The sequence below is a fragment of the Leuciscus leuciscus genome (genome assembly GCF_965113295.1).
Source record: "Leuciscus leuciscus genome assembly, chromosome: 5".
Classification (NCBI taxonomy): domain Eukaryota; kingdom Metazoa; phylum Chordata; class Actinopteri; order Cypriniformes; family Leuciscidae; genus Leuciscus; species Leuciscus leuciscus.
In genome coordinates this window covers 8,360,525-8,372,737 of record NC_138729.1, presented here as the reverse complement: position 1 = coordinate 8,372,737, position 12,213 = coordinate 8,360,525, and the positions used below count along the sequence as shown (strand labels likewise).

At 37.1% G+C, this 12,213-nt stretch overlaps 1 protein-coding gene across 3 annotated transcripts in view; it reads left to right on the top strand.

Annotated features, from left to right (window-relative positions):
* The window catches only part of doc2b (double C2-like domains, beta), a 241,731-nt gene that overhangs the window by 177,619 nt on the left and 51,899 nt on the right, over positions 1 to 12,213 (top strand). For all 3 annotated transcript variants that reach the window (XM_082170723.1, XM_082170722.1, XM_082170724.1), the window contains one exon: positions 8,769 to 8,848. In XM_082170723.1, the coding sequence (XP_082026849.1) occupies positions 8,769 to 8,848 (80 nt within the window). The remainder of the gene's footprint in view (positions 1 to 8,768; positions 8,849 to 12,213) is intronic.

Genomic DNA, 12,213 nt, shown 5'->3' with positions numbered 1-12,213 from the left:
GATTTCTGATGGATCATGTGACACTGAAGACTGAAAATTCAGCTTTGATCACAGGAATAAATTACATTTTAACCTATATTAAAATAAAAAAGTTATTTTAAATTGTAATAATATTTCACATTTTTACTGTGTTTTTGCTCAAGTAAATGCAGCTTTGCATAAGAGACTTCTTTAACAAACATTAAAAAAATGACTACTAACACAAGGAGACTGTCTCATCAACATGTAAAGTAGCCAACTTCAGTCTTTTTGTTTTTACAGGTTGTTTAGGTGCAGAGATATTTTAAATGGTTAATACTGCAATAATAGACCAACATGGGGAAAAGAGCTTTTGTTATATGATTTTTTTTTTTTTATGTTTTCGGCAGTGTCAGTCTGCAGGCATCTGTACAGAAAACAAATCAAACAAAAAAATTTGTAGAAATGTTCTTCCTCAAAACCACACACAATATATCAACCCACTACTTTGTAAACACAGCTTCATATCCAGGTGAAGTGATATCCAGATTCAAACGTCCTATTTGTCTTGTAGCTCGGGCGGTTTTGTGAATGCATCAGACGGTCATTGGGTGATCCGTAGACGTGTTTCTCCTCTGGTCAGTCACACCATAGCTGTGTCCGGCTTATCTTACAGCCCGAGCACATATCTAACCTTTCATCAAAGTGCATGTCAGTCCATCCATTCTGGTAGGGCAATTACATGACAAGGACACTGATCGCTAGCACGTCCAAGAGATAAGAGATGGTATTATGGCAAGGATTGGACGCTTCCTTTCTGTGTCCATATGGCTAGCTTGCTTTCTGTAGAGTAGCTGTTTCTTCATAGACTCATGAATACCCACATGTGGCAACATGTATCATAAAAAAGACAATCTCACCGTAGTGTCTCATCCGTACTGTTTAATTCAGTTATTTGCTGTTCATCTCCTGCGCTGCCCTCGCCATCAATAAGAAAATCGTTCGAGCCTTTGAGCAGACCTTTGTCTCTCAGGGTGTTGATAGAGAGAGCAAGACTAATGGATGCCTGACTGAACTCACAGTGGGACCCTGCCACAAATCAAACTCTCTCTCTCTCTCTCTCTCTCTCTCTCTCTCTCTCTCTCTCTCTCTTGTCTCTCTATAAATATATTAACAACTGCATTAACGTTATATTTGAAAAATACCCAATATGTGAGATTCGTTTTATTCATTTTAGTTTTGTTTTTTGTTTGTTTCTTTCTTTAAAAAATAACTGACTTTTTATTTTCTTTACAAATGACTTTTTATGTTCAATTTGCCCTTTTCACATTTCCGGCGTTCTCAGAAGCGGAAGTCGTCATAGGCCACATACACACTGCAGTTAAATTAAGTTGTCAGGTCACCTTTTAGTACTTAATCCCGTTCTGTACACACACAGCTCAGTAATTTACGAGAGTGACAACCGCAATCTACAACCAAATTGACTCCCAAACAATACAGGTAGTGACAATCGCGTTTAAAAATTATTATACGCAGTGTGTATATTTAAACGTGCATCAGAGATGTGTTTCTCAGAGATGTGTGTGCGGTGCAAGAAAATCACTGGGAAAGTGGTACGAGCTTTGACTCATTCGTGTTGCCAGACCTTGGTGGAAAAACTGTGTACAAGAACAAGGCCATACTAAAACAGAGATAAATCCAAATGCTTTGTTGTAAACAAGACCAAAATATTGTGCCCACTTTATATCCCCATAAACTTCACTTATGAACCAAACCCAAACAACAAGCCCAGGAAAAACAGGAAAAATACAGAGAGATTGTTTACAGCAGTCAGAAGAGAGAATCATGTGAAATTCGCTGTTGTAAATAAAAAAACACCCTCAAAGCAGCATTAATGAATTTTTTGTCATCTACTCCCAGGGTAATATAGCACATAGTTTAGCGTTTTAAATGTGTAGTAATAAAAATAAATGTTAAATATGAAAAACTTTATTAGATTTGCATTGTTGATAACTGTGGAAATGTCTCATCACAGTCTGTGAAAAGGGTCCATTCTCTTGGATTGAATTTTTGGACATTTCAATGAATCTATTAATAGGGCAGAGTATTATTTTAAATATTTGTTACTGATAGTAGCCTTAATTCACTTTTTTTTAATTACTGATGCTAGATAAGTCAGGCATCACTATTATTATTGTTAGACAACACTGCCCGGCCAAAATTGATTCACCTCTCGATGGAAATAAATGCTGTGATGTTATTTCCATCAAAGATGTACTTTGGTCAGCTTTTGGTCAAGATCTTGTATTGACAATGAAAGAGTCCAGCTCTCTGTAAAGTCTCCTCCAGCACATCCCAAAGACTTTCAATGAATTTAAGGTCTGTACTCAGAGGTGTCAATTCATGTGTGAAAAGGATTCTTCATGCTCCCTCCAAACCATTCTTTCACAATTTGAGCCTGATGAATCTTGACATTGTCATCCTGGAATATGGTCTTCCTGGTTGTTTAAGAAATGAAAAGCTACACACACTCCATCAATAACTGTTGCCAAACATATAACATGCTAGAAACACCATAATCACTGCAATAATGATCCAATCAGAGACTCTTAAGCATTTGCTTATTTAAATCCAAACAGGGACTCTTTTTTTTCTTTTTTTTTCTTTTTTTTGCAGTGTATTACCCTAATTATCAAACTTGTCCCACATCGTTTGTGCTATGAACATGAATGAGACCTTAAATTGTGCAGATTTTTGAGGAAATGTGTGAGGAACACCCTAGCAACCGTATAGCACCCACCCAGAACCCTCAGCATTGTGCTGGTCGGTTTTGCAGCAAACACCATTCACTCATATCTTCTTCAGAGAGTACAAGTGAAGTGTACTGTTATTACTTATGTAATTCCCCTTGCTGTTATGCTGTTATTTGGGTTGACCACACAAATTAAAGGAATCTTTAAAGATGATCTCGCAATGATTGCCGACAGTTGTGTATTTTAAATCTCATCAGCATGAATCTCTTCTCTGAATTGCGTGAAAGTGAAATGAATAAATTTGAGAAGACAAGGGAAATTTTAGAGGCTTGTAAGAATACCCTGGTGAACATGAGCGATAATGAAAAAACAGCAGAAATTCATTTGAAACACAGGATAATGATTGAGCTTTCTTTCTGTGTGGATGTGTTTTGTATTGTTTGGCTTATCATTTGCAGTAAAGGTCAAAACGATTTTTTTTTTTATGTAATATGTCTAAATGAAATAAACTTGTCACACATTTTCCATTAGAAACAAATAGATAGCAGGAACCATCACACACTTCCAGTCTGTAATAACAAACCACTATTAAATGAAAGATTCTCTCATATTTAGCCGTATATTTGAGTACAGCATAAAGAGAGCAAATAGTCAGTTGGATTGTAGGTATATTTGTAATCTGAACTCCAGGACTTTTCTGTGGACTGCGTCCCCTTCATGTCAGCTTGCATTTTATCTTCCTGTAAAATCCAAACGATCCCTGAGCCTTGAACTCTGATGGCTTTCTAGTTTGTTTTATGATAAAATGTGCCCATGTGGACTGTTGTTCATGAGACTGCAAATACCAGCAAACGTCCTCTCAGGACCAGCCGTTCTCTACCAGGGACTCTCAAGTTTACAATAACATATACTGTGTGCTGACAATATTGGCATCTCCTCAGAGACAATGGACGAGACCAGAGCCCATCAAATCTAATATTTCTACTGGCCGTAATTGAGGTGGATGTAATGAGTGGTGGCAGAGTCTCTGGTCATAAATGAGTGGCATTGTGAGATCTATGTGTGGGGGGTTCGCAGAAGATGAGAAGACAAATGAGTTCCTCAGAGTAAGCAAAAGACCATTAATGGACTTTCATGTCACACATATATCAAAACTAAGCAATCACAGGCTCCACACTCCAGATAAGCCATAAAGTTACCCAGAATTCTATCACTATTAGTAAAGAACAGTACCTGTACATCAATCAATCGGTCAATCATCTTTTATTTATATGGCACAATAAAAGCAGCAGTAGTTGGCCACTGTGCTGTACAACAGGATAAATATAAAAAATATAAAAAAAACAAGACCGACCGCAATACAGATGATAAAGGGAGTTTCAAAACACCAATCAGAAAAGTTCAACATTAAAAATCAAGGACAGTTGTAGGAGGTAGAGGTAGGTTTTTAACTTTGATTTATTCATCCGTTCCGTTGTGGTCTTGCAGAGAGACTCTGCCCACACGCTTTTGGATTAGATAGATATGGCTCAGATTGTTCATTCAATACAGGATTTTTTTTTTTATTTTTTTTTTTATTATCTTGCAGAAAAAAAAAATCATAAGGTTAGTGAATCATTACAGTCTTCGCAAATTAATAGAGTATTAAATTATAATGACTCTTAAGTCCACATTTATATCCTCATTGATTCCTCCCCTTAATTACCACTTCATCCAATTCAGAGTTTAAACGGCAGCAGTGAAGACAAGCCCAATCTATGGTCATGTGACCAGCCCAAAATAACAGAACCGGCAAGGATAGATTGGATACGATTTTGGTTCTCGCTAATTCCAGTGCTGTTTGTTTCCTTCCGCTATACTGGCAGAGGCCATAATGCAGTCTGTCCTGAAAAGCTGGGAAACTGGCAGCTAACCACAGGGAAACATAATCCCAGAAGTCTGTTCACCGGCAAGCTCATCAATTTTATGTGTTGAGGACAACATTTTAGAATAACTTTGTTGAGATCAAAGCAATCTCAATGTTAGACATCTCATTTGTAAGGTTGTGTTTAATCCTTCAGGGAAATCATCCTTGATATGAAGTCATTCTGGTTCATGTAGATCATATGAAACCTTTTAGGCCAGAAATGCTGAGGGCTGTCAAGGCGTGTTTTTGCAGGTTGGCCTTCTCTCTCAATCGAAATTTGCCGATGGAAAATGCACTTGAGGTGGACATTGTTGAAGTGTAAAGTGGTCCAGAGTGGGAAACTAAGTGATGGGTGTGTGTATGATTACAGGTTGAGTGAGCTTGTGTAATGCTGCTCTTCAGCTGATGTGAACATATAGCAGCATGGCCTGAAGTTAATGCTAATAGATGGATAATCCTGCTACCCTTCCATTTTACATTCTACCACACATTTTTCTTACTTTCTCTCTGTATTCTTCTATAGTTACATTCAGACAGTCTGTATTTACCAACAGCTGTGACTCAAATTGTTTCATACACACAAAAGTCAACAGGAGCGAATCGAATAATGTCTGTATGCACAGGAAAATGCAGTCAATCCCTGTGACAGCCATGCTGTAACCATAGAAACAGACAATAATAGTAAATATAAAGATTATGTTTTGTGAGGATTGTTTCATTATTATTATTGTAAACTGGTTGGGGCTTCTTTCATCCTCATTTAAGCTATTCGGTCAAAATCTTTCCAGTTGGGTTCACTCCACCCAATCCACTAAATCAGAGTTTGGTCTCGCTCTCTCAATCCTATTTTCTTTTGCTCACATATAAACACTGATCAATGCACATACAATACAAATTATGATTTTTAGAATGAACATTAGCTTCCCTTTCTCTTAAAACTGGATTCATTTTTAAACATGTTTAATAATAGTTGATTTTTAAGGAATCCAAAACATTCTACAGTTTTCTTTAACCTGAGGACAAATGTATTTAAAATGTTTGTGTGACCGGTTCAATTCTGCATGCACCATATATGCAGATTCCTACACGATGTTTCTTTAATTTCGCCAAAATTAAAAAGGTAATTATCTCCAAGCAGAGATTCTGTTGAATGAAGAGTTTGTGCCACACACAATTCATTGTTGACCTTTCATGTGCCTGTATTGATAATTAAGAAAACATTGTTTGCAGGACATATGAAATATGTTTAATGTTATTATAGATTATAGAAGATCTTATATTTAAATATATCTGAAAAGTAACTGAAAGTAAAAAAAGAAAAAGAAAAGATTCCCAACTAGTCAGCATAATCCCCCAGTGAATCTCAGCCATTTCTAGCCATATATATGTGTGTGTGTGTGTGTGTGTGTGTGTGTGTGTGTGTGTGTGTGTGTGGGGGTAGGTAGATATGTAGATATATAGATATATAGACATATAGATATGTGTATATATATAGATATATAGATATTGATATGTGTATATGTGTGTGTGTGTGTATATGTATGTATATATATATATATATATATATATATATATATATATATATATATATATATATATATATATGTATATGTGTATATATATATGTATATGTGTATATATGTATATGTGTGTGTATGTATATGTGTGTGTATACATATATGTTTATGTATGTGTGTGTGTTGAAGTTAAGTGAACAAATTATAATTGTTACTTTATTGATTCATGTGGAACTGATGTACGATTAAATCATGTAAATCCAACCCTTTTTTCAGTGAATTCACTTGTCACTCTCATTATCAATCTATCTATGGCCAAAATCATATTTAGCACTTCAAACACGTTTGACAGCTCTATTTTGCTGTAGTATGAATATTGCACCAGTATGTTTGTTGTGTCCATCATTCACACTGATAATCTATTCGTAGCCTTCATAGGTAAAATACTATCAGATAATACAATTAATTGTAATTGCGAAAGAGAAAAGCCCCTCACTGATGGCAGTGCTCTCTGCATTAGAGATTGAAGTCACGCATTACTGGTACCAGTTTAGGTAATTAAACACAGGCCTGGTTTAATCCCACTGATTTCTCTTATCATATAAGAATACATCCACACAAGCGGGAGGACGACGTATGGCATTAAGGTCCAACAAAAGCATTCCTACATCATGGCTCACTGCAGCAGCAGCTGTTGCGGGGTGCAGTAGTGTAGTCGTTTTTTTAATTAATCATAATTAACATTTCTTTTTCTTGCATGGTTAACAATTATGTGCTTTTGAAACCTAAATGTCCCCAAACCTTGGGCCAAAGTCAGTGTGTGTCTGAATCATATCTGAAAACAACAAAAGGGGAAGTTAATTAGCAAAAACAGATAATTTTTTTGTCATTGTGCATTCCCAAATAATATCAATCAAACTCCTGTTGGATTGTTTTTATTAAGTAATAATAATAAAAAATACAGGTAACTTACAAAATTAAAGTTAATTGAAAGTATGTTTATATATATATATGCATGAATGAATGAGGTCAGTTCTAGTGCGTAACAAACACAACCAGGTTTCCGTGTTTAGCATATTTGATGCGCACTTTTGTAACGAATCACTCGAAAGTAATTATTTTTATCTGCCATCACACTGTCTGAGACGTTGTTGCACTATGGTTTGCGTCTTGTTTCAGACTTCAGACACCACGTGCTTCATGCTTTCTAACCTTATCTCTACTTTTTTTTTTGCAATTATTCTTGTCAATTACTCGGGAGCACAAAAACCATGATGGTGATATCCCTAGTCTAATGCCCTTGAACTCAAGATGCTCTCTGCAGAATGGAGCTGAAGGCCACCTGCTAGGAGTCCATATGAGATGTGACTCAGATCCTCATGACCGCATTCATACGAAGCAGAATCAGCAGGGAGGTTCGCTTTCAGAGCCGTGACCCTACTGGAGTATTGACTTTACACTTAGTGGGAATAGGAAAGGTCCAAAAAATTCAAAAGAGAAAAGGAAAATTTCTCTCATCCTTTTTCTTTGTATCTCACTCAATTTCAGGAAATCACAGCCTTTTTAGTTTTAAATAACAGGACGTTTGACTGTCGCAATCAAATCTACTTTGCAGTTCATTCTGGTGAAGAATAGTCACTTAAATGGGAAAAGATCAACATAATGTCTTTCAAAATTGACAGTTTGTATTGTTTAAGGGCTAGGTAAATTAGAAATCATTGGTATAATCATTGACTGGTGAGCATTAAAGTTAATTAAAAAAATGTTGCAGCAGTCTATGTGAACTGTTGTTCTGACACTGAATTTAGTGGAAAATGTTTCTTTTCAACTAAACCAATTGCACAGACACATTATCGTTAAAAAATTTGAGGTCTATAAACAATTTTTTTTTTATGTGTCTGGGAGTGGGGGGGGGTCTCTTGTGCTTATTATGGCGGCATTTATGTGATGATAAACTACAGAAAAAACTTTTTTATTTAAATATTTTTAAAATATAATTATTCTTGTCATGAAAGCTGAATTTTCAGCATCATTACTCCAGTCTTCAGGGTCACATGATGTAATATGCTGATTTGCTGCTCAAGAAACATTTCTTATTAATATCAATGCTTAAAACCATTGTGCAGCTTAATGTTTTTGTGGAAACAATGAAACAATTTTTCAGGATTCTTTGATGAATAGAAAAATCGAAAGAATGTAAAATTATAAATGTCTTTACTGTCACTTTTGATCAATTTAATGCGCCTTTTGAATAAAAGTATTTTTAATCTTACTGACCCCAAACCTTTCAACTGTAGTGTAACTCAAAGTGAAATTTACAGTTCTGCTTGTTGATATCTAGTTAAATTACTAATAAGTACCTCAAACAAAACTCAACAGATCAGAAGTGCTCGTTGTAGCAGTTTGGTACTTTGTAAAAACATGTGCAGCCCTGATAGCCAATCAAATTCAAATTAAAGCTTGCCAGATTGAGAAAGCACTTTGCCTTTTTATGTACAGTTGACATCAGATGGTCTCTGGAGGAGCAAAATATGGTTTGAACAGCTTGCTAATTGCTATTGCATACAGTATGTGCTGTGGTGTGCCCTGTAGATGAACTGTTTTGTTGATGTTTTTATGTCTGTTTCCTCGCAGCTACGCTCGGCACTCTGGACTTCAGCCTTCTGTATGATCAGGAGAACAATGCTCTGCACTGCACTATCAACAAAGCCAAGGTAAGAAGCAAGAACCCGCCTCAGGAATGAGCATGTGAGACAAATGCAAAAATCCAAGTATTTGTGGCTAGTGGGCTACTTCATAAAACACTTCCCCCCTTCTAGCCCGCCTTTTATAGGGTCTATAAAGTGAGCGATTTTTCCCAGTCCTCTTTGTAACAGGGTATGATGTGCTCTAAGGGGATTCCTTTGGCCTGCGTTTGCCTGTGCTCTTTTCTCTGTTCTCTGTTGTCGTGTGGGAGGCATTTCCCCAGACAACAGACTGCTGCTAGCATCTGCTGCTGTCTGTTTTGCTTAGTATTCAGACTAGACCGGCTTTCTCCCTCCAGCAATATGCTACAAGCAATCTCTCTTACACTCTCTCTCCTTTTTTCCCGTTTCTAATGCTGTTTCTCACACGTTACCTCTGTACCTTTGTGGCCTCAAGTGCAAAACACTGCAATGAAAGCGTTTCCTTCTTATTTATTTATTTTTTGCTGTATTTTCTGTTACAGGAGACAAGAACTCCTGTGATTTCTTCTCAATTTTTTTTTTACTTAATATTGGATTATTGATGCCCTCTGTTGATTATTAACCTACAGCAAAGAAAACTATAGCCAGTACATACTCACACCGGCAACTTTATTAGCTATACCTTGCTAGTACCGGGTTGGACCCCCTTTTGCCTTCAGGACTGCCTAATGGCTCGTTTCCACCGAGCGGTATGGTACAGTACAATACGCAATTATTTCCGTTTCGATTGTAAGAAGTTGTGAATTTGGGACCTTTTTTGGGACCCTTCCGTTGGGGAATCTAGCACAGTAGTTCGGTACATAAAGGGTGGAGCGAGACTCACTGCAGAGTGTTGATTGGTTGACAGAGAATCGGCACTTGTTAGTGGAATGACAACACGAGGAGACATTTTTTTTATATACAGTTGAAAAACAATACTGTTGCAACACAATGTTTTTTTTGTCTTGTGACGAACAGCCACATACCGAGAAGCAAGAGCAAGACCTGTTATATTTCCTCCATTGTTGTTTACTGTCACTTTCTTCTTGAGATTGACGTTGATCGCTACTTTCTGCCATACCACACCTATTAAGAGTACTGTTGGCTGTGGAAACACAAGCCAGATCAGGGTTTACCGTCCCGAATCGTACTGTACCGTACTGTACCACTCGGTGGAGATGAGCCATTAATTTCTCGTGGCATAGATTCATCAAGGTGCTGGAAACATTCCTCAGAGATTTTGGTCCATATTGACATGATAGCGTCACACAGTTGCTGCAGATTTGTCGGCTGCACGTCCATGATGTGATTCTCCATTTCACCGCATCCCAAAGGTGCTCTATTGGATTGAGTTCTGACTGTAGATGCCATTTGAGTATAGAGAACTCATTGTCATCAGAAGATGGGTTCACTGTGGTCATAAAGGGATGGACATGGTCAGCACTAGGGTTGCAAAATTCTGGGAATTTTCAAAGATGGAAACTTTCTATGGGAATTTAAGGGAATTAACAGGAATTTATGGGAATTAACAGGAATTTATGGGAATAAACGGGAATAAACTGTGAATTTTCAAAGTTGAAGGTTGGCTCTTCATAGGGAACTTAAAATATAGTTGAGGAAAGTATATTTTAGCATAATCTTGACTAAAACAAACAGATGCCATTCAAATACACTTGAATATCCATGACATTCCTCAATCACATGCACATAGCACACTGCTTACTGCATGGCTATTGAGACCACACCCCCTACTGGCACTGTGCATGCCTCCATCACATGTACAGAAGCCCAAAGCACAAGACTATTGAAGGCACACATTTGAGCCTGTGGACTAAACAAAGTGAAGTAAGTTTTGATGATATTATGGGGAAATATATTTATTAAATGTTTAAATGCGGTGTCTCAGAAGAGCTAAGGCTATTACTGCCGACTCCTCACACCCAGGTCAGCACCTGTTCAACCTCCTGCCCTCTGGCAGAAGGTACAGGTGCATTAAGTGCAGGACCAACAGACTGAAAAACTGTTTTTATCCTTGGGCCATCAGGACACTGAACTCATAATACATGTGTACACTATGGAGTGAGCTGTAGTCTCTATTTCTTATATTTTTATATATTTCTTATATATTGTTTTAACAATTTTTATATTTATTATTTATTATGCACAGGCCGTAGAGCATTGCAATTTCATTGTATACTTGATGTACATTGACAGTAAAGATTCTTATTCTTATTCTTATTAAATTGCAAATATCACATACAAATGTATTCATCTAGTAGATAGCAAGCTTATAAGTTAGATGCTAAATAAGCTAGCATAACTTTATTTACCACATAAGTAGGGCTGGGCGGTATGACGGTATATATCGTTACCGCGGAAGAAAATGTCAACCATAACAGATTTTTTTTATTCCTTGTACCGCGACATATAAATAAGTAGGCGTGGTTAACTCACGTGCAGCGTGCGTGAGACTGAGACACTGATATTTGTCAAAGAAACATGAAGAAAGACCAAGAGGATCCACAAAAGGAATTACGTTTTCAAAATGAACGTGATATTTTCGGGGGGGAAGGCGCAGAAGTCAACTAGAGCAGTGCAGCACACTGAAAGTTTAGAGAGACGCACATGCTCGCAACCGGGCTTACTTGACAACAAGTTCATATATCAATATTATAACAAATAGAAATAACCTTAAATAATGTATCTAGCCGTCTCTTATATGTACAGTTACTTTCAGAGTGGACGCGCAAGCGGTTGCCGTGGTAATGAACAGCCTGCTTGTTAAAGCGAATGTATTATCCTGTATCTGAGCCAAAATGACTAAATATGCAGCGCATGTATTTTTGAATATATTTTTGAATATTTCCAAAATTCCCCAGCTTAACTTCCCATGGAAATTTACCGGAAATTTTCCGCCCCTTTGCAACCCTAGTCAGCACCAATATTCAGGTAGACTGCGGAGTTTAATTGATGCTCAATTGGTACCAAGAAAATGTACCCCACAATATTACACCACCACCAGCACCAGCCTGAACATGTTGTTTAAGCCAAATTCTGGCCCTATCTGAATGTCGCAGCAGAAATCGAGACTCATCAGACCAGACACTGGTGTGTTCTTCTGCTGCTGTGGCTCATCTGCTTCAAGGTTCAACGTGTTGTCCGTTCAGAGATGCTCTTCTGCAGACCTCGGTTGTAACCCCATTCTAATGTTAAGTTTGAAGCAGATCATCTTGATAATGTCTACATGCCTAAATGCATTGAGTTGCTGCCATGTGGTTGGCTGATTGCATATTTGCTTTAACCAACAATTGCATTTGGTCCTTATTTTTAAAAACAAAGATTAAATAATTGGAAAAAAAAACGAAATAAAATAA